At 38.3% G+C, this 22361-nt stretch overlaps 1 protein-coding gene across 1 annotated transcript in view; it reads left to right on the top strand.

Annotated features, from left to right (window-relative positions):
• The first annotated feature begins 5447 nt into the window (after window positions 1-5447).
• The window catches only part of LOC110582814 (probable maltase-glucoamylase 2), an 81183-nt gene continuing 64269 nt past the window's right edge, over window positions 5448-22361 (top strand). Inside the window, 6 exon segments of the mRNA XM_021692830.2 lie at window positions 5448-5553; window positions 10177-10256; window positions 19099-19222; window positions 19342-19451; window positions 19782-19936; window positions 20774-20945. Of these exon segments, the coding sequence (XP_021548505.2) occupies window positions 5448-5553; window positions 10177-10256; window positions 19099-19222; window positions 19342-19451; window positions 19782-19936; window positions 20774-20945 (747 nt within the window).

The raw sequence follows: 22361 nt of genomic DNA on the forward strand, positions 1-22361 counted from the left end.
CTTGAATGAGTGATGGCTTTCTTTTGGAGTGATGAAAATGTTCTGGAATTAGTGGTGATGATTGCAAAACTCTGTGAATATACTAAAAACCACTGAACTGTATACTTTGCAAGGGTGAATGTCATGGCATGTGAGTTATATTTCATTACAAAAGTAACACACTTTAGCTAGCTTAAGAACAAAAATGAATCTTGAAAGATATTGTGACTCACTGAAACTCCAAGAGGGCTAGAGTGTCAGGTTTGTAGGCTATGTGGCTAGGTACACCAGCCTGATTACCTTGTGGGAGGTTCCACTGCCATGGCCCTTAGCACATGTCTGGCAGCTTGTACTTCCAGTACTGAGCATTGGATGCTGCTAGGTCCCCAGTCCCTGCTGCCTCCGAAACAGTGCCTCTTTACCATCCTGGATTCCACAGGCACATCTCATTGGCCGAGCACAGACCACCGGCCTCTACCTTGGCTGAAAGGGAGATTGTGAAAGAGAATTTCTAACCTCTTACTTAGGGGAGGGGGGTGGGGAGGCAGAATTCCCAGGGTGGAAAGTTCCTTAAATATTAGAAGTTTTTTAAAGGTGCTGAAAAGTCAAAGAGCATGACAAATTTCCAGTAGAGGTGTCTTCCCACTTCAAGATTATATAATGTCTAGTTTGATGGTACTTATTTTATTGAGAATAATTGGTGGGGATGCTTATTTAAATTAATGGAAAGCTGAGTTACTCAAGAGAACTTTGGGAGACAAAATGGAAAAAGGAACAATGTGGGTGAACGAAGCAAGAGCTATTCCTTTTTTCATTTACTTATTCAACAAATAGCTGTACGTTTATGTTGGGCAGAGTGCTAAGCACAGGAGCTGTAGGTATGACTGGAGATGGCCAGCTCCCTGAACACTTTAGGCTACGTGGGCAGACAAGCAAGTATAATGTAGTGTGACAAGCAAAGTAATTGGATATGAACAGGAACACAGAAGAAGCATAACTATTAGAATAAAACCCCACCTTCCTCTTTTATTAACAAATGGAGCTTTCTCTAAGTCACAGGGAAAGCAAGGGCCCTTTATGGTTAGCTGGAAAATGCACTCCTATCCTCCAACCGCCATAAATTTACAGGGCAATAAATCGATCCTGGCAGAAGCTGGCTACATCAGCCTTGTCACCTTTGCTCAGTGTTCCTCAAGAACTACTAAGGGATAGACACAGCAAATAAAGGGATACGGCTATGAGGTGAGTACTTCTCTCCATGCACATGGTGGCTTTAAATAAGTAGTGCTCTTTTTTTCTTTTAAATGTCCCTGTCTGCTTTGCTAAATGATCTGGACAACTCACACTTTTCTTCTGGACCTGATATTTTCTTCCTTTTCCACAGACTATGAGGAGTGGGGATGAGATAGTGCATGGAGTCACAGGCTGACTGGACAGGAGAGGTGTGTGTGTATGTGTGTGTAACAGATGGGGGGGGGTCGAATGCAAGACGTTCCTTTCTCAAGGGGAGAAAACAAGGAAAGAATTAACAGATAGGGTACGTCTGGAAGCTAGCTGAAAGTGATGGATTGGGAAGACAGTAGAGGCATCTCTTTGTGGAGAGGGAAATGGTATATGATCATTAAGGTCTTTAATAATAGCCTGGATTTTAATTATCCTAAAATTGTGTTTGATAAAAAAAAGTGGCTGAATAGGGAGGGTTTCTAAGTAGGAGAGACTTTCTACCTTTATGAATCCCCATCTACCTGCTCTCTACCAGAATGCCAATAGTTCCTGTGGCAGGAAAATGCCTGGGGCTGCCCCCAGAGTCTTCTGAACTTCCTGAGCCACCGGTGTTGAGCCTGCTTCCCCCTCCTTGCTCCCCCCAGGAGGATTCAGGAGCTTTGGAAGAAGTAGCTGCTTTGGGTTTGTAGAGGCTGGGAAGGAAATTCTCATGGAGAGACACAATGCTTGGAGAAGGGAAGCTGAGTGACAGCACGTTTGCTGTGGTAGTGAGTCCTGGGCTGCATGTATAAGTAACGAAGTCAGGTATGGCAAGCATATGGGGTTGGTCCCTCAGACTTCTTTCACTGCCTGAAATTCTACCATTAGAGATCCAGCCTCTAGATATGTAAGCTCTGAGGTCTAGGAGACATTGTGGAGAGAGCGTGAATTCTCAAAGACTAGTTTAAGAAGCAGAGCCTCAGTGCTTGCCTCAGTCATACCACTAACCATGGTTAGGCAAAACCCCTTAACATTGACATAAAATGTGAATCATAATGCCTGCCTGGTCAACTTTGATGTAGGGGTGTCATAGGAATATAATATTATATATTATATATATGTCTTACAGGGATTAGAGTAAACCTTTGAATAATTTAGAGGAGAGACACCTGATAGATTTAGGCTAATAGGAAAGAATAGTGAATATATTCCAACTTCAATTCCAAACCCCAATCCTAACTCTGCCCTCCCTTGGCAAATTATCTGTAGATCCTTGCTCCTTACCCCTATTTCAAAATTAAGGTGCTTTTTTACTCGGCTTATTACACATTAATCAAAAGCCTGCCTCAATTAAAAAGTGAAACTATACGCATATGGCAATGCTTATAGAAATGGTCATGGCATTGGGCCAGGGCTGAGAAGAGCAGGAGTGCAGGGAAATGTGAAGTTAAAGGAGAGGCAAAGTAAGAAAAAAAGAAAATTCTTTATTTACATGGATTTACTGATTATTACTGCACAGTTGTTTGTTTGGTATGGCTGGAACATAAGGGAGAGAAGAGGCAGGCCACACAGGCATAGGAGATGTCATGAAGACCTTTGATTACAAAGCTGAAGAGTTTGCATTTTATTTGGAGAACCACTGAGGACCTGAGTATAGGAAAACCAAATAACCTTGTTTGTGCAGTAGAAAGATTAATCCATCTGCCAACTGGAAGCAGGGAGCCAGTGGGGAAGTTGTGGTCACAGTTCAGGCCAAAAATAATGGCTTGACTAAAGCATTTCCAGTAGGGATGGAGAAGAAGATACAGATCTGAAAGATATTGGGGAAGGAGTCTGACTGAACTGGTGACTGGCTGTGAGAAATGCAAAAAAGAGAGAAGTCAAAAAAGTTATGTAGATTTTTTAATGAAATTGTGATTCTGTTCCTCAAGATATTAATTATTGAGGAGAGGCCAATTGGGCAGAATTGGTGGAAGTTAGGACTGGGGTGTGGGGAGCGGTGAACACATGTTCAAATGTGTTGAATTTGGTTAAGTGTGTGGGACATCCAGGTGAGATATCTAATAGGCAGTTGCACATATAAATCTGAATCTCTGGGCTAGCAATACAGGTTGCATTGCCCTCGGGTGTCATATGAAGTCATATGAGTGGTGGAGCTTGCTAAAAGAGAGAGGATGGTGGACCTATGTTGAAAATATAGGGAATATCAATATCTTAATGAAACAGGGGACTAAAAGAAAATTGGAGGAGCCAGAAAAGTAGGTGAAAACCAAGATTAAATGATAATCAAGGAATCCAAACATGGAGAAATTTAAAGAGGAAGGAGTGGTTGATAGTGCTGGGTGATTAAGAGAGTGCCCATTGTATTCAGCAGCTAAATCACTGGTGACCTTGGCAGGGGGAGTTTCAGTGGAATGCAAGAAAGCAGAAGCCATGCCAGTAATATACAAGGAAGGTAATGCAGACAGTGTGACATTATCTTTTTGGAAAGTTAGCTATAAGAGGAAAGCGAAATTTATAATGGTACCTAGAGAAAGACACAGAATAATCACCAGAGTTTAGGGTGACTTGGGATATTACTTTTAAGGGGAAAGAGCACATTCAGAGGGAGAGGTTGATAATGCAAGGAAGAGGAAGGATAATTGGTGGAACAAGACTTTTGAGAAATTCAAAGTGTGTGAGATCTACAGAATAGATACAAGGGTTATCCTTAGACAAGAGGAGGGAAATCTCTTCAGTTGAGAAGAGGGGGAAAAAATAAGAGTTTACCTAGATACAGATAAATTTCATAGAAATGCTTGGGTTGAGAAGCAGGTATATGGAATAGTTTCTGCAAAATTGTTGTTTCGTTTGTGACGTTGGAGATGATACTGGCTGAGAGTAACAGCATACGTGACAAAGGTTGGGGCTTGAAAACAAGGATCAATGTTTGAAATTTCTCCTGTGAAAAATGAGAGAAGGTGCCAAGATTGTCAGTCAGCTTTAAGGCCCAGTATATTTGTCAGATTATGAACCCAGTGGCATCTACGTTGGGCTGAGTGCATAAACTCGGAAGGCAGAAGTTTGGATCAATGGTTTCATTGTATAGATTCAGTTAGCAGACGAGGGAGCAAGGAAGATGAGAGAAATAATAGCTGCTGAGGACTACATCAGGGAATGATAACAGCCAGGAGGCCAGGAGGGACTAAGAGATTAAGAGGGAGTGGAACAGAACAGAAGCCTCAGTGGATTCAAGAATAAACAATGCAGTAAGAGGGTAAAAGGGGATGGGCTTCTGCCCAGTAAGTAGGAAGTAGACGCTTAGAGTTCAGAAATGGAACAATTCTGGAGGGTGATAAGTTCCAGGTAGTAGCCAATGTGCAGCCATGGTGGGAAGAGTGCTGAAGATGGTGGAAAGTTGGTCAAGGAATGACATGGTGAGGGCCGTCATGGGGTTGTGAGGCATATGTATAATGTGAGATTTGCTATAATTAGAGCATAAGCTTGGGAGTACCTCCAGAATCTGACTTCTGGAGATGAAGAAATACACATCCAAATAGCTAAAATGCCCACCTATTGGTAGGCAAGCCAGGACAAGAACGAATGTTCTTTGGTTCCCAGTTCACTACACACTCCAATACACCAAATATTTTAAAACTTGGGTCTATGTATGCATGATTGGCAAGGTTACAGTGAGCCACCAAATCTACATGGGTTTGTGTGCTGTGACCACGCAAGCAAGCATTGTGCTGGAGATCAGGATTAGGTTCATTTTTGTTACCAGAGACTTAACAGGATTAGTCACTTCTAAATAATTAAACATCTTGCCATCATGGCGTGAGAATTGGAGTAAGAAGATAGGATTCAGGTTTTGTTACTTTTTCTCTCCCTGAGTGTACCCTCCACTCTGCTGCCCAGGGTGGGTGTGAGGATCAAAGTGGCATCTAAAAAGGCTTTGTGAGGCACCTCATTGCCTCATCTCTCTCCTGTACTCTGTTCCACTCCTCCCTCTCTACTTTCAGTTCTTTATGTTTGAAATATTCTTTCCTTGGACAGTACTCAACCCTCTGCAGACAAAAAAGGCAAAGGCTCTAGAGGTGTTGGATGCACAGACTAGAGTAATTATAAACACTGTGAGGAGTGGAAACCAGTATTCTTTGGATTATGTAAGGAGGAAAGCTTGTAATCAAGTCATCTTGCAAATGAATTCACATTATAATCATGATGCCTTTTGGATTGATGGAGCTTTGTGGTTTGTTTAAATCCCATTATCTGTGTCCATCTAGATGGCAAGGAAACTCAATATATTGGAAGTCCTTCTGATCATCTTCTCCCTAACTGTACTGGCCGTAGACATCTTCTTGATGTTTTTGGTGTTAAAGAAAACTGAAGGTAAGGAGGATGCTTGTGGTTTTGGGTTTGGAAGGATTACATTCCTTCGCTCTTCAGCATGGCACCACATTGCATCACTCAAAATCCACATCCACCAATTTCAGTCAAGCTTCAAAAGACATGTTTTCTTTTTCTACAACAAAACCTTGAATGCCAGTGACATTCAGGGTCTCCCAAGTCCCATTTGATGAAGTATTAACAAGAAGCAAAATTAGGCTTATCAGATGTCTGTCCTTCAATCCAGTCATGAAGTAGTAGAGCCTTCAAGGAGAAAGAACAGTTGAGGTAACAGTGCCCAATCCCACTACATTATGAAAAAGGAAATTAGGTTGCAACAAGTTGATTAACTTGGCTTAAATATATCAATTACAATTAGCCTCCAGCCCATATTCTGATTGAAATAGCTATGATTTCTTCATCAATACCTTCGAAACTGTTCTCTTTCACACAGAAGCATCCAATAGAATGCTTTGTCCTCCATGCTCACGATACTCAAATAATAAAATAATAGTGTGTAATATAAAAATCTATCCCCAATTAAAACAGAATCTGAGGTTTATTTTGCTTGCTAAAGCTCATGTTATACATGCAGATTAAGTGTGCATTGAAAGGAAATTGTGCTGATAGCAGAACCCTACCTACTCAATCTCTCTTCACCACTCTCCATAGTAAACATTAGGGTGCTTTCTAGGAGCAACTATGTCTTTGAAAGAGGATCTGAAAACCATTGATATAAGCTATTTTTAGCCTATTACTATTTTTTCCCTATTAAACTTTGGGTAACAAGTCCCATGAGATTATTGTCCAAGGTACGTGAATAAGTAGTTTCTTTTAGTCAACATAAAACTAGATCTTCACGGGGCGCCTGGGTGGCTCAGTCGGTTAAGCATCTGCCTTGGGCTCAGGTCATGATCTCAGGGTCCTTGGATTGAGCCCCGCATCAGGCTCTCTGCTCCGCCGGGAGCCTACTTCTCCCTCTCCCTCTGCCCCGCCCCCTGCTTGTGATCTCTCCCTCTCTCTCTGTGTTAAATAAATAAATAAAATCTTTAAGGAAAAAAACCCTATATCTTCACACCTACATTTAGCTGAAACCACACTCTAATTCATGCAGAGTAGTCAATTCCACTTACACCTGTTCTATATATTAGGCTTCTTTCAAGATGCTTTTTGAAGATACGCTTCCATGAATTGAAAAGGAGGGTTTATTTATTTATTTATTTATTTATTTATTTTTATTGTGGTAAGAACAGTTAACATGAGGTCTACCCTCTTAATAGATTCTTAAGAGTACATCAGGCACGATTATTCATAGGCACGATGTTGTACATCAGATCTGTAGAACTTATTCATCTTGCATAACTGAAACTTTACATGTTGATTAGCAACACCCCATTTCCCCCTCCCCCCCCTGGCCTTGGCAACTATAATTCTAGTCTTTTCATCTGTGAATTTGACTATATTAAATACTTCATATAAATGGAATCATGCAGCATCCGCCCTTCTGTAACCAACTTATTTCACTTAGCAGGTTCATCCATGTTGTTGTAAATGACCAGATTTCCTTCCTTATCTTACAGCTGAATAATATTCTGTTATATGTATACATACCACACTTTCTTTATCCATTCATTGGTTGATGGACGCCTGGGTCGTTTTCACATGTTGGTTATTTGTGGATAGCACTGAAATCAACATGAGAATGCTAGTATCTCTTTGAGGTTTTGATTTCAATTCTTTGAATTCTTTGAATACATATCCAGCAGTGGGATTGTTGGATCATATGGTGGTTCTATTTTTAATTTTTTGAGGAAATTAATATTTCCTCTGTACTGTTTTCCATAGTGGCTGCACCAATTTGCATCATTCCCACCATTAGTATACAAAGGTTCCAATTGTTCCACATTCTCACTAACACTTATCTTTTTTTTTTTTTTTAATAATAGCCATCCTAAGATGTGAGGTGATATCTAGTTGGGCTTTTGATTTAAATTTCCCTGATGATTAGTGATATTGAGCTTCTTTTCTGTCGGCCATTTGTGTGTCTCTAGAGAAAAGCTTATGGAAGTCTTTTGCCCATTTTTTAATCAGATTCTTTTTGTTTGTTTTTACTATTGTGTTGTAGGCATTCCTTATATATTTTAGAATTTTGCCCATTTTCAGATAGATGGTTTGCAAATATTTTCTCCCATCCTTTATGTTACCTTTTCATTCTGTTGATGGTTTCCTTTGCTGTGCAGAAGCTTTTTAGTCTGATGTAGTCCCATTTGTCCATTTTTGCTTTTGTTGTATGTGGTTTTGGTATCATATCCATGAAATTCTTGCCAAGACCAATTTCATGAAGTGTTTCTCACATGTCTTTTTCTAGGAGTTTCATGGTTTCTTTTTTTTTTTTTTAAGATTTTATTTATTTATTTGACAGATAGAAAGAGCACAAGCAGGGGGAGCAGCAGGCAGAGGGGGAAGCAGGCTCCCCACAGAGCTAGGAGCCCAATGTGGGACTCGATCCCAGGAGCCCAGGATCATGACCTGAGCCGAAGGCAGACGCTTAACCGACTGAGCCACCCGGACGTCCCAAGGAGTTTCACAGTTTCAAGGGTCTTACATTTAAGTCTTTAGTCCAATTTTAAAATAAATTTTTAGGGGCGCCTGGGTGGCTCAGTCGGTTAAGTGGCTGCCTTCGGCTCAGGTCATGATCCCAGGGCCCTGGGATCGAGCCCCACATCGGGCTCCCTGCTCAGCGGGAAGCCTGCTTCTCCCTCTCCCTCTGCTGCTCCCCCTACTTGTGCTCTCTCTCTCTCTGTCAAATAAATAAATAAAATCTTAAAAAAATAAAAAATAAAAATAAAATAAATTTTTATTTAAGTATATATACATAAACAAGTATAGAGCCATAGAGGTAGGAGAGTTGTTTTGACGTCTTTTTTGAACAGAAACAAAAGTACTAAAGGGCACCTATTAGGCCCACAGTAACTGTTGACTCAAGCTTCAAATGGAATTCTGGGTGTTGACTGGCTCATGGAACCTGTTAAACTGGATCCTACTTCTGATGTTACATTGGAGGGTGGCAGGGGTAGGGTTGGGGTTCACAAAGGTGACAAAAGCTAAAGTAAAAATAGCCAATGTTGAGTGAAGGTCTTTATTCAAATGGGGACAATAATACTGTCCCAGTTTACCTCACAGATGGCTGAAAATGAGTGGGGAAAGAAGCAAAAAATAAACAAAAAACAAATGTGTGGGGTACAGGATAACCACATGTAAAAAAATAATTCTGGATCCCTACCTGACATTACATATGACAATTAGCTCAAAATGGATCAAAACTTGAAATGTAAGAGTCAAACCTGTAAAATTCTAAGAAGAAAACATAAATATTTTGACCTTGCGTTAGGCAACAGTGTCTTAGATATAACACTGAAACCGTAACAACCAAGGAAAAGATAGGCAAATTTTACTTAAAAAAATTATGCTTTAAAGGTCACCGTCAAGGAAGTGAAAAGACAGTCCACTGGATGGGAAAACATATTTGCGAGTGATATATCTGATTCTTGTATCCAGCATATATAAAGAAATCTTACAATTCAAAACAAAAAAGAAAAATAATCCAGTTTTTAAAGTGAGCAAAGGATTTGAACAGACATTTCTTCATAGAAGATCTACAAATGGCCAATATGTCATGAAAAGATGTTCAGTATCAGTTTTGGGGAAATGCAAATCAAAATCAAATGTCTTCACACCCACTAAAATGTCTATCTTGAAAAAGACAGACAAAAACAGTTGTTGAGGATGTGGAGAAATTGGAACCCTCACACACTGCTGGTGGGGTTGTAAAATTGTGCAGTCCCTTTGGGAAAGAGTTTGTCAGTTCCTCAAAAACTTAAAGATAGAGTTAATCGTATTACTTAGCAATTCTATTGCCAGATATATAACCAAGAAAATTCAAAACATATGTTCACACAAAAACCTGTATGTGAATGTTCATTGTAGAATTCTATGCAATAGTAAAAAAGTGGAAACAATCCAAATGTACATCAACTTTGGAACGGATTTTTTAAAGGGTTATATATACATACTGTGGTTATGAATCACCCATAAAAAGGAATGAAGTACTTGTTACATGCTGCAACATGGATGAGCCTTGAGAACATTATGCCAAGTGAAAGAAGCCAGACACCAAAGACCACATAGTTTATGATTCCATTTGTATGAAATATTCGGAATAGGCAAATCCACAGAGACAGAAAGCAGATTAGCATTTGCCAGAGACTGGGAGAAGAGGGGGATGGGGAGTGACCATTAATGGGTACGTGCTTTCTTTTTGGGGGGATGAAAATGTTCTGGAATTAGATAGTGGTGATTGGTTGCACAACTTTGTAAAATCCTGAAAGCCATTGAATTGTACACTTTAAAAAGGTGAATTTTATGGCATGGTATGTGAATTATATCTCAATAAAAACCAACCAAACAAAAGGCAAATGTATTTAGCACTTGTATGCACATGTAGATATTGGCTGCTAGTAATCATTGACTGGAGAATTGGCTGAAAGTCTATAACTTTCCCTGCATCCTTCCTGGAATTGTGATTGCACTACAGATGTCCAACTTTTCCCTTTAATTCCTATGCAGAGACTGCATTTGTTCCAGAGTGCCCAGAGATCCCCGAATCAGAGAGGATAGACTGTGCTCCAGGCCAGGTGGTGACAGAGGTCAGAGAAGTGGGCTCCCTGCTATCGGTCTGCTGGGTTTTATTTAAAAGAAAGGAGTATATGAAGTGGGAAGAGGGTGGTGGTGGAGGGGATTGTGGGCCTCTGATTCATTTGAAGTCATTTCTTTCTTGCCTTATTAAAATAACCAGCAACACTGTGGAAGTGGGGGAAGCAGGATAGGGTAAAGGGAAGAGGAGGAGGGACTCAGTGAGTGTTGGCTTATGGGGTCTCAAGTCCAAAGTCGAGGGGGAAATCCCAGCATTGCTAAATGTGTCATATGTGTGATTCCAAGGCTAGCCATGGGAAGGTGAAATGTTTGTGGGCTAGACCATTTATTCCTTAAGAATAGAGGCCATCAAGCACATATGGATGACTGAGTCAGTCACTTGTAGAACTCCAGTGACTTGTTATAACAAGAGCCTTCTAAAATCAGTGTCAAACAGATCACTAAATTCCATTCCTGAAATGGAATTACCTTACCCTACCTGTTAACTAACTAGAATTTAAATAAAAACTTGAAACAAACAAACAAAAAACCAAGAAACCAAAAATAAAATCATGTATTGGCAACAGATTCTCTGAAATGAATGTGTGCTAAAGAACATAGATTTTCTCCCTGAGTAGCTATCACAAGAATATTAACTATTTGAACACTGCTTAATTGTAACTTATGACTTTATCAGAAAGGAGGTATATATTTAGATTTTATTCCTTTCTCCCATATTCTACATTCTATATCCCATAATATCTTATTGGGATATTAATTAGGACTGCATTGAATTTTAGATTAAATTTAAGAAATATTGATATCTCAGTAATTTTGAATCTTCCCATTCTAAAAACATAGGAAGTCTCTCCATTTCAACTCTTTTTCGTGTATGTATATTTCTCAACTGGGTTTTATGTTTCTCTTTCTCTTTACACATATATAATATGCATTTTATTACATACGCATTATGAGGGTTTTTTTTCTCTAGATCTTTCATATACTTAGTTTCTATTGTATATACAATCCATTATATTTTCTAACTGGTGCTTCTTTTATTACTGATTATTCTATATTTATTTATTTTATATTATATTTATATATTTATGTTATATTACATCATAACACATTAATTATATAATTGGCCAACTGAAATTTCCTATTGTTTCTAAATGGTTTCTGTAGTTCTTGAGTTATTAAGTACACAGTTCTATTCTAGGCAAATAATGATACGTAAGAATGGAATTTCCACTTCATAGGATATATACATGTTTATCTTTCAGTGATATTGCAAAATAGTTTTTCAAAGTGTTTGTACCAATTTACACTCCCTGTAGCAATATATAAGAGCAATTACTCAGCGTCCTAGCCTACTCGTGGTGTTTTCTCCTTTTTCTTTTTTTCTTCATGTAATTTTAACTTAAAAATTTTTAATATTGAAGCATAGTTGACACTATGTTATATTAGTTTCAGTTGTACAACTTAGTGATTCAACATATCTGTACATTACACAATGCTCACCATGATAAGTATAGCTACCATCTGTTACCATACATTATTACAATATTATTGACTGTATTCCCTATGCTGTGTACATCTCATATGACTAATGAAGTTGAACACCTTTTCATATTACTTCTTGGCTACATGGTTAATCATATTTGTGAAGTGCCTTTTCAATTTTTTTTTATTTTTTTTTTAAATTTTATTTATTTATTTGAGAGAGAGAGAATGAGAGACAGAGAGCATGAGAGGGAGGAGGGTCAGAGGGAGAAGCAGACTCCCTGCTGAGCAGGGAGCCCAATGCGGGACTCGATCCCGGGACTCCAGGATCATGACCTGAGCCGAAGGCAGTCGCTTAACCAACTGAGCCACCCAGGCACCCGCCTTTTCAATTTTTTAACTGTTTTTTTCTGTTGGGCTGTTCATATTTTTCTTATTGCTTTGTAGTAATCATTTATATATTCTGGATACGAATCTTTTATCAGATGTATAAATTTTAAGTATCTTCTCTTACTCTGTGATTTCACTTTTAACCCAATAGTGACTTTTGATGAAAAGTAGTTCTTAATTTTAATAAAATCCACTTTAAGAGTTTTAATATGCGTTTTTGTATTCTATTTAAAAATCCTTGCTTACTCCAAAGTTAGAAAAATATATTCCTATATATTCCTCTAAAAGCATTGTTTTATTTTTCAGATTTAGATTTTTAATCAAGTTAGTTTGATTTTTATGTATGGTATCAGGTAGAAGTCCAGAACATTTTTTTTTTTTTCTTGAATCTTTAGTAGATCCATCACCACTTATTGAAATTACCATCTTTTCCCCTCTTCATTGTAGTGGCACCTTTACTGTAAATTATGTCTTTGTATGTGAGGACCTATTTTCAGAATATCTATTTTGTTCCACTGTTAGTCTGTTCGTTTGCCAAAACCACACTGCCTTAATTAGTATAGCTTTATAAAAGGTCACGATATGTGGTTGTGTAAGTCCTCCATATCATTCTTCTTTTTCTTCAAGATTGCCTAGCTTATTCTTGACACTTTAGGTTTCTAAATACATATTAGAATCAGTCTCTCAGTTTCCCCCCAAAAAATCTACCAGAAATTTTACTCTGTTCACCTAAAATGTACAGATTAATTTTGGAAGAATTTCCATATTTACAAGAGTGAATATTCTAATCTATGATGATGATATATTGCTTTATTTATTGAGACTTAATTTTGAAGTTTTTGGTGTAGAGGTCTGAAATTTTTTTCCAAATTTTTTTCTATTTGGTATTTGATTTTATTTAAATATTTTTAAATTTTAATTTTCTGTTTAAGCTGTTGTTGGCATATTGATTTAAAATTGATTTTTTGAATATTGATCTTGGAACCAGAAATGTTCTTAAATTTATTTATTAATTATTCTAGTTTGTTTATAGGCTCTTTTGGATTTTCCTTAGACAATAATGATACCTGCAACTAATGACCATTTAAATTTTTTTTCCAATGTGCCTTTCTTCTTCTTTGTCTTGTAACACTAAGGATCATTTTTGCTTCTAATTTTTCAATATTGTTTGAGATATCTCATCTAAAAGGCAATATGCAACTATAGTAAGTTTCAGAGAATGGAACCTTCTGGAGACTGATTTTTAACTAAACGTAAGAAATAACCTTGCAGTAAAATATTAACTATGAAGGTGGAATTTCAGATTTTGGAAGAAACTGGCTACACATCATTCACAGAACTCTCAGAGGCACTACTGAAAAAATCTTTATATCAAATGGAAGTTTGGTTAGATAATTTCCAAGCAATTCTCAAATTCTACAAGTTAGTAATATGAGTGGAAAATAGCATAAAATTCTATTTAAAAGATAACTGGAGAATACTCTTTGGGAAAGTTTGGGGTTAGGGGAAAAATAGAGATAGGGAGACTTGTCATGAGTCAACCACTGTAGTCCAGGCAACAGTTTATGAGGGTCTGTGTTCTTGTCTGTGGTGGCAGTGGAAATGGAAAAGAAGAAGGAGATGTATCTACATCAAAGATTTGATCTTCGGTGTCTGTAACACTGGGAATGGCTTAAAATTGAAGTAGGCATGTTATGGCAGACTGCCTTCAAAAACACTGTATTTACCTGAATGTATTAGATTTCTTGTCTTATTGCTTTTTATAGAGGTCTACAGACCTTGGAACAATTTATAGCAGTGAAACTAACCTTTTGGACTTTACCAACCTCAGTTTCAAAGGTAGCAGAGCCACTGAATATCAGCTTCGGACTTAGGAATATCAGTTATTGAGAGGTTATCCAGAACCTGCAAACTCTTTCTCCACTGATCCCCTCCAGCTTTTTTTGATGTTATCTGGAGAGGATGAGGCAGGAATATCAGCTGTATATATGGAGAATTAATAAGTACATTTAAGAATATTTTATGGTTATGATGTGATTGCTTTGTTTATAATAGACATGAAACATTGATTTAAGTTATATTCATATTGTCATTTTTCAAAGCAATTACATCAGATGCTAGCATATGAAATACTTGTCAGTACCATGCCTTTTCCAAATGAGTAGTGTTGTGACATATTCTTTTGTTTTTTTAATCACAAAATTTATGCTGGATACATTCCTTTAATAAAAAAAGATTGAGACATTATAGTTATGTACAGAGTAAAATGGGGAAGTCTTTCCTTATTCATAATGCTTTCTCTCTACCTCTAGATCCCCTCCCCAGAATTAATTCAGTAGCTTGGTGTGTTTCCTTCTCTTGATTTTTCTATGCTTTTGCATATATGTATATATTATGCACACATGTTAATATATTTTTTGTTTTGTTTTAACACAACTTATACTATATATATTATTTTATAATTTGCTTTTTAAATTTAGGGCATTTAAATTTACCACATTATTATATTTTAAAAATAGTTTGCTTCTGGGGACACCTGGGTGGCTCAGTCAGTTAAGTGTTCAACTCTTGACTTTGGCTCAGGTATGATCTCAGGGTCATGAGAGGGAGCCCCATGTCAGGCTCCATGCTGAGTGCACAGTCTACTTGAGATTCTTTCTCCCTTTGCCCCTCCCACCCTGCTTATGCATGCTCTCTCTCTTTCTCAAAATAAATAAATTTAAAAATTAAAAAAAAAAATGTCTGCAATAGCCAAACTGTGGAAAGAGCTGAGATGCCCTTCAACAGATGAATGGATAAAGAAGATGTGGTCCAGGGCACCTGGGTGGCTCAGTTGGTTGAGCGACTGCCTTCGGCTCAGGTCGTGATCCTGGAATCCCGGGATCAAGTCCCGCATCGGGCTCCCTGCTCAGCGGGGAGTCTGCTTTTCCCTCTGACCCTCCCCCCTCTCATGTGCTCTCTCTCTCTCAAATAAATAAATAAAATCTTTAAAAAAAAAAAGAAGAAGAAGATGTGGTCCATATATATAATGGAATATTACTCAGCCATCAGAAAGGATGAATACCCAACTTTTACATCAACATGGATGGGAATGGAGGAGATTATGCTAAGTGAAATAAGTCAAGCAGAGAAAGTCAATTATCATATGATTTCACTTATTTGTGGAACATAAGGAATAGCATGGAGGACATTAGGAGAAGGAAGGGAAAAATGAAGGGGGGGAAATCGGAGGGAGAGATGAGCGATGAGAGACTATGACTCTGAGAAACAAACTGAGGGTTTTAGAGGGGAGGGGGATGGGGGGATGGGTTAGCCCGGTGATGGGTATTAAGGAGGGCACATACTGCACGGAGCACTGGGTGTCACACAAAAACAATGAATCGTGGATCATCACATCAAAAACTAATGATGTATTGTATGGTGATTAACATAACATAATAAAATAAAATTTAAAAGAAGTTTGCTTCTGTTGAGATGATCATATGATTTTCTTTTTTCAATGTTGTTCTTTTTTCAATGTTGAATTATGTTAAAACATTTCTTAATTTTGAAACATTTTAGTTTTACGCTTGATAACCCTTAACTTGGCTATTATGCATTAATTCTTTTAATACTCTAATGAATTAAAATTGTTAACCTTTTATTTAACATTATAAAAACATCTATTTTTTTTAGTGAAATGGGCTTATATATTTTTGTTGGTTTATTTTGACTTTTCCTTGTCTAGTTTGTTGCCAGAATTATTATAGTTAATAAAATGAATCAGGAAACTTTCTATCTTTTTCTATGTTCTGAAAAGTATATATTATATGAGAATATTCTATTCCCCAAATGATCTGGGCAAAGTATCATTTTTTTTTTTTTTTTTTTAGGGAAGGGTCTTTGACTACTTACAACTCATGGCAACTGGTCATTTCCACCTCTTCTTATTTTGATTATTTAATATTTTACTATTTAAAGATTCAAATTATAGTTTCACATTCATTGGCAAATATTTGTACAAATAGTTTTCTCACAATCCTTAGTTATGTTAAAAATCCTATATATCTGGGGCACCTGGCTAGCTAGGTTGGTTGAGCCTCAGACTCTTGATTTTGGCTCAGGTCATGATCTCAGAGTCATGAGATTGAGCTCCGCGTCTGGCTCCATGCTGTGTGTGGAGCCTGCTTGAAATCCCTCCCTCTCTCTCTGCCCTGCTCATGTGCTTGTGTTCTCTCTCTTCTCAAAAAAAAAAAAAAAAAAAAATCCCATATCTCTGTTGTCATTCACCATTTTGTTTTATTACGTTCATTCACCATTTTTATTTCTAATCTTGTTTGTCCCTCTTTTTGTCAGAAGAGGATTTCATAAGGTATTCATATTTCTTTGGTCTTTTCAAAGAGTCTTTGTTAGATTTATTGATCTGCAAATCTAATATCAAAACATATCCTTGCACTGTAGTAATTATCCATGTGGAATTATAGCAGGAATTGACACATATGCCAAACCTATAAAACAGGAAGTTCTAAAATGCATATTTTCATGTCATATATGCGCACTGAAATTTAGCATGTTGGGAACATGGCATTTCAAGTCAATAGTGGAAACAATGTCTAATTAATGGTGGTGTCTGTCTCACCTACTAAGCTGGGCGGCAGCACTCTATCATGTGAACTTAGATGAATACTTGAAACAGAGGAGATGCTTATTTCATGTTTTAAACTGAACTGTAGATACTTGATTCTTTTCTCTTTCATTAATTACTGCTAAATACTGCTTTTACTCATAAATCCTTCATGTAGTTTTTCTGGGTTTATTTCGGTCTTTTCGAATTACGTGGGTTGTATATTGAGTTGTTCATCATGTATAACATTACTTTCTCTATTTGATTCCCCCTTCCCTCACTTGTGTCCTCTTTTCACCCCTTTTGGAATGTTCTAGTTGAGTATTACTGTCTGGCCCCACTGGTCACCTTGCCTACCCTTTCTCTCATACTTTCCGTGTCTTTGTCCTTGTGTTCTGAGATAATCCTAAATTTGATTTTTAAAAAAATTCTTCTTGTCTTGACATTGTTCTCTTTCCTTTTTGTTACTCAGTCCAAATACTAAGGAGTTTTAAATCTTGTTGTTCAATATCTTAACTTTCAATATTCTTTGTTGCTTTTTTTCTAATGGAAGCAACAGTTATATGCCTCTCTAAAGATAATAATTATATTTATTTAAAACGTTTGTAATTTTTTTTTCTATTAATTGTTTCCTGCAATTTGTTTCTTCTGTTTATTGAGCCTGGTGCCTATCATAGTGTTGGTTTCTCTCATGTTTGGTGGTTCTTGACTATCATCTTTGTGTTTAATTATCTATGACTGCCTGTCCTATTTACCTTGGTTTGCACTGAGTATTTAGGAGGGAAGAAAACAACTGCTGAAGGGAACGTGGGTACTTGTCTGGGGGTGAGGGGCCTGGCTTATTAGCTGGTGCATTGCCATGTCTTCTGGTTCCCAGCATCTTTCCTAACTTCCTTAGCCTATGAACAAATACTTCAGGATGCCCACCAATTAGTCAGAGCTTAGCAATAGCTATAAGGAATGTCAGATTGGGCAGCTAAATGTTCATACTGGAGCTTCCCAATTAATCATCCAAAACTATGCCCCAGGTTCTCTTCCACTTCTCCACATTGACTTGGCTTGGAGCAGTTCTTTTTTTCCTCTTGTGTTTTACGTCATGAATATTTTTTTCCCTGGAGTTCATAAAGTCTATTTCCTGTGTTTCAGTCATTTCATACCATTTCTGCCATATTGCATTATAGCTGGCTGCTTTGTAATGGTTTTGTATTTTTTTTCTTAATGATACTTTTGTCACTTTATGTAAATTTAGTTGGGTGGAGAGGTGGATGCCTATGTTTGTTTCAACAGTTTGATTCAATTTGCCATCTATTTTAGTTCTTTATTATAACAAGACAATTTTTATGTAAGTGGATATTAAAGTTGTAGGAAAATACATCTCACCAAAAAATAATCATTTTTTAAAGCTTTTATTTATTTATTTGTCAGAGAGAGAGAGCACAAGCAGGGGGAGTGGCAAAGGGAGAGGGAGAAGCCAGCTCCCCACTGAGCAGGGAGTCTGGATGGGGCTTGATCCCAGGACCTCGGGATCACAACCTGAGCTGAAGGCAGACACTTAACTGACTGAGCCACCCAGGCGCCCCAAATATTAATCATTGTAAAAATCCATAATCAAACCACTCTGAGAAGCCACATGTGGTTTATTTTTACCTTATGGACATTGTGAATTTGTTTATGTCACCCTCTGTCCCATTTCTATCTTAATTTTTTCCTATTTCCTTTGTTTTACTTCTCTTACATTTTAGAAATGCATTTCTTTATGCCATATTGTTAGTCATTTCCACGACTGTTCCTCATGAGAAAGTCTAAATTGGTTGGCCCGACATCTAGCTTACTCGTATGAGTATTGTTTCCCTCCGGCATGTTTCTCTCAGTGTGCTTGGCACAACGAACTTGTGGTTTTTATGAATCTATCATGTATTTCTGCTTTCTCTGCTCTCCTGTTCCCTACCTAACCCCTCACGGTGCACTAGGAGTGGGCTTACCTTTCACCTACCTGGAAGTCTTCCCACCCTGCTTGCAGCCTTCTAGACTGTGTGCCCTGGCTGGCGTGTGCGTTCCTTTAGCCCCTGGGCACTCTCTGTCCGAGCACTCCTCTCATACTGAAATTGCATGTACTACTAGACTGTAATGGAAGTTTGCTAAAGGCAAGAACTGTGTCTTATTTATCTGTATCATTAGTTTCTTGTCGGGGAGGCAATAAATGCATTTTGGATGGCTGTTTAAATGTGAATAAAAGAAGAACAAGTGACTGCATGTAAATAGGACCTACCTTAAAATCTTCTTGGAATAAAATTGGTTATAAATACATAGAACTTTCTTTCCTTCATTTCATATTATGTCACTCTGTGCCATTGTTACAGGATGTCTGCAGCCGGCAACATAAGTGCTGCTGGAAACCGGCACCCGATACTAATGTGCCTAGGTGCTTCTTCCCCAGGAACTGGGGCTATGAAGTCAGCAGTAGGCAGAATGGTACAAGAACAGGTGAGCATTACCCTGATGAGCTCCCAGGGAATCACTCTTTATGACTCAGATAAGCTAACTGCAAAATAAAATCTAAAAGCTTCCTTCCCCACCCCCCATTTTCCTCCCCCCAGCCCTAGGTTTTACAACCACGTTGAAAAAGTTGCCGTTCCCATCTCTGTTTGGATATGATGTCAAGGACGCCCTCTTCACAGCTGAATATCAGACATCCAATCGTTTTCACTTTAAGGTTGGTTTGGTAGTTACCACTGAATACATCTCTGGGGAAAGCAGCGCCCCCACACTGGATTCAGATCATTCGCCTTTAGGCACTGCAGAGAGGTGTGGAGGCAGGAGGTGCCTCTCTGTTCCTCTCTGCAGGAATCTCCCAAGGGGATGTGTGGGCTGTTGCGTGTTTTGTGGCGGACACGTGATTGGGTGATTTTTTTCTCACAACTCAGGAAACCCAGGATTAAGAATTAGAAGCTATTTTCTTTGGGGGCTGAGGGTGAAGCTCCTTTGTAGCTCTACAAGGAAGTGGTTTCATCTGGAGTTGGTCTTTCTCTTTTTCTTCTGACAGATCAATGATATCAACCATAAACGCTATGAAGTCCCCCCTGAAATTATTAACCTGTCTGATAGAACTACTAGAACCTCCAATTCGAACTATGACATAGAGGTCATTAATAAGCCCTTCAGCATCAAGATAATGAGGACAAGCAACAGAAGAGTCTTGTGAGCTTTTCAACACCCTTTGTGTATCTTTGAATATACAGTCTCAATATCATTCAGTCTGACTTACTGGGGGTGGATGATGAGATAAGTATGACCTGGGAAAATGTTTGGACCTTAGAAAATGTCAAAGTTTTTACTGTAAATCATTAACACTTGCTAACCTGTCATGATTGCAGAGCACAGCATGCTAAAATATAATGTGCTGGTGTGCTAAGTTAGATAAATGCACTTGTAGTTAATGTCTTTCATGAGAGAGGAAATTTTATTATTTTGGATGATCATTCACTTTGGAACTCAGCTTCACTGTTTATCATTCCAAGCTTTAATTTCCTGAGAAATTTGCCATGAAGAATCTAACAACGGCCTGAGCTTAAACCATAAATTGTATGGGAGAAAGTACAGGGATTAATGTCGGTAAAACCTATTTTCAAGTCCTGGCACCAGCAAGTCACCGGTCGGCTTTGGGAGGTTAGGCAAAGCATCTCACAACAGCCTCAGTTCCCATATCTATAGAAAGGGAATCAGAATATCCACTGTTGCTCTGTGAACGGAGCTATAGTCATGAAGCATCCAGAGCAGGTCCCGGCATAAAGCAGATGCCCAGCAAGTGTAAGGTCCCATCTGCTCTCTCCCCCCAATCATCCAACTTGAGTTTCTGGTGTCATGTCTCCTCCAGAATGAAAGCATCAGAGACACCCTAGAAAGTCCTTCCAAGGTAGTACGAACGTGGATGAGAACACCTGAAACAACTGTTCTCAAAGTGAACAGGGAGAGTAGCAGACAGGGTCCTGGCAGAGAGAGCTGTTTGGTGACTCTCACTCTTACCCCACGGCCCAGACTGGACACGAGCATTGGGCCCCTGCAGTTTGCCCAGCAGTACCTGCAGCTGTCCTTCCGACTTCCCAGCACTGCTGTGTATGGCCTGGGGGAGCACGTGCATCGGCAGTACCGCCACAACATGAGCTGGAAGACCTGGCCCATCTTCACTCGCGATGCCGCCCCCACCGAGGTGAGCTTCCCTTCCCCCTACCTAGGGCTCACAGGAAGGAAACCCTTCTCTCCTTTCCAGAAAGTGACCTAGAGTCAAGCAACCTACAGAGTTATATCCATATCTTATTTTGCCCAAGTTAGATCCGTTTGTGCTGCAGGATACTTGTTCTTGAGGTTTATAAACTCACAGTTAGTAATATATCAATGTTTTTGGTTTTGTTTTCTTTATTATTTTTTTTATTGAGGTATTGCTGACATGCAACATTATATTAGTTTCAGGTGTACATCATCATGGTTCTATATTTGTCTATATTGTGAAACAATCACCACAATAAATCTAATTAACATTTGTCACCACACTAGATACAGGATTATTTTTCTTTCCTTGTGATGAGAACTTTTTTTTTTGAATTCAGTTAATTAACATATTATTAGTTTCAGAGGTAATGATCAGTGATTCATCAGTAACATATCAATTTTTAAAAACATCCCACTTTTAAAGGAAAATATGATTTAATGACTATATGATGGCCTAATATATGTATTAGAAAATCCTTCTGCAAAATAACTATGTTTGTCTTTAATAATTATTTGGGTAGTATCTAGGGGAGAGCTTCAGCAGGAGCTACCCCCAGTAGAACTTTGAAGACTAAAAAGAATTCCTCTTTTGGCAGTTTTAGTATTATTCTAGGTCTCTGCTACTTGAAGTATGTTCTGGAGACAGCAGTGTTGGCATCACTTGGGAGGTTGTTAGAAATGCAGAATCTCAGGTAGAGCCCAGACCTATGGAACCATAATCTGCATTTTAATAAGATCTACAAGTGAACCATACACATATTCAAGTGGGCAAAGAGCTGGTCTAGAGCAGTGCCTCTCAACTTACCTGTAGTGAAGGATCAGTTCCTTTCTTTCTCTCTGTTATTATTATTATTTTTTAATCCTGGGGAAATGAAATAAAATTACTCAAAGACATAAAATATAAGCTCAAATTTTAAATTGAACAGCTTTTAAATTACTCTTTTAAATTGCTATAAAGTTTCTAAACTCTTTCTCTTGTTTTTTGTACTTTCCTTGCTGATTTACAGCAAAGGATGTGGGGAGGTACAAGTCCACGGACAATACTTTGAGTAGCACTGCTTTGTAGAGCAGGTCTTGAAGCCTCCATTGTGCTGATGACGTTTCCCAAATCTGTGATGTATGTTGCAAGGGAGGGATGGGACTGAAGTTTTGCAATTCGTATTCCACAGGAGATGAACAAATCAAGTAACACATTAACTGGCCCATCCACCATTGTCTGATGCAATGAAGGGGACACACTTATTGAACCAGAGTAAAGCAATAGCCAGCATTCACTAAAGTGCTTGCTCAAGGCCCTTGACAAACATACAACATAAGCATCATACTAAGCTTGGCTCTCTAGCTGAAAAATCCTTGA

This window comes from Neomonachus schauinslandi, chromosome 12 (assembly GCF_002201575.2).
Source record: "Neomonachus schauinslandi chromosome 12, ASM220157v2, whole genome shotgun sequence".
NCBI classification, from domain to species: Eukaryota; Metazoa; Chordata; class Mammalia; order Carnivora; family Phocidae; genus Neomonachus; species Neomonachus schauinslandi.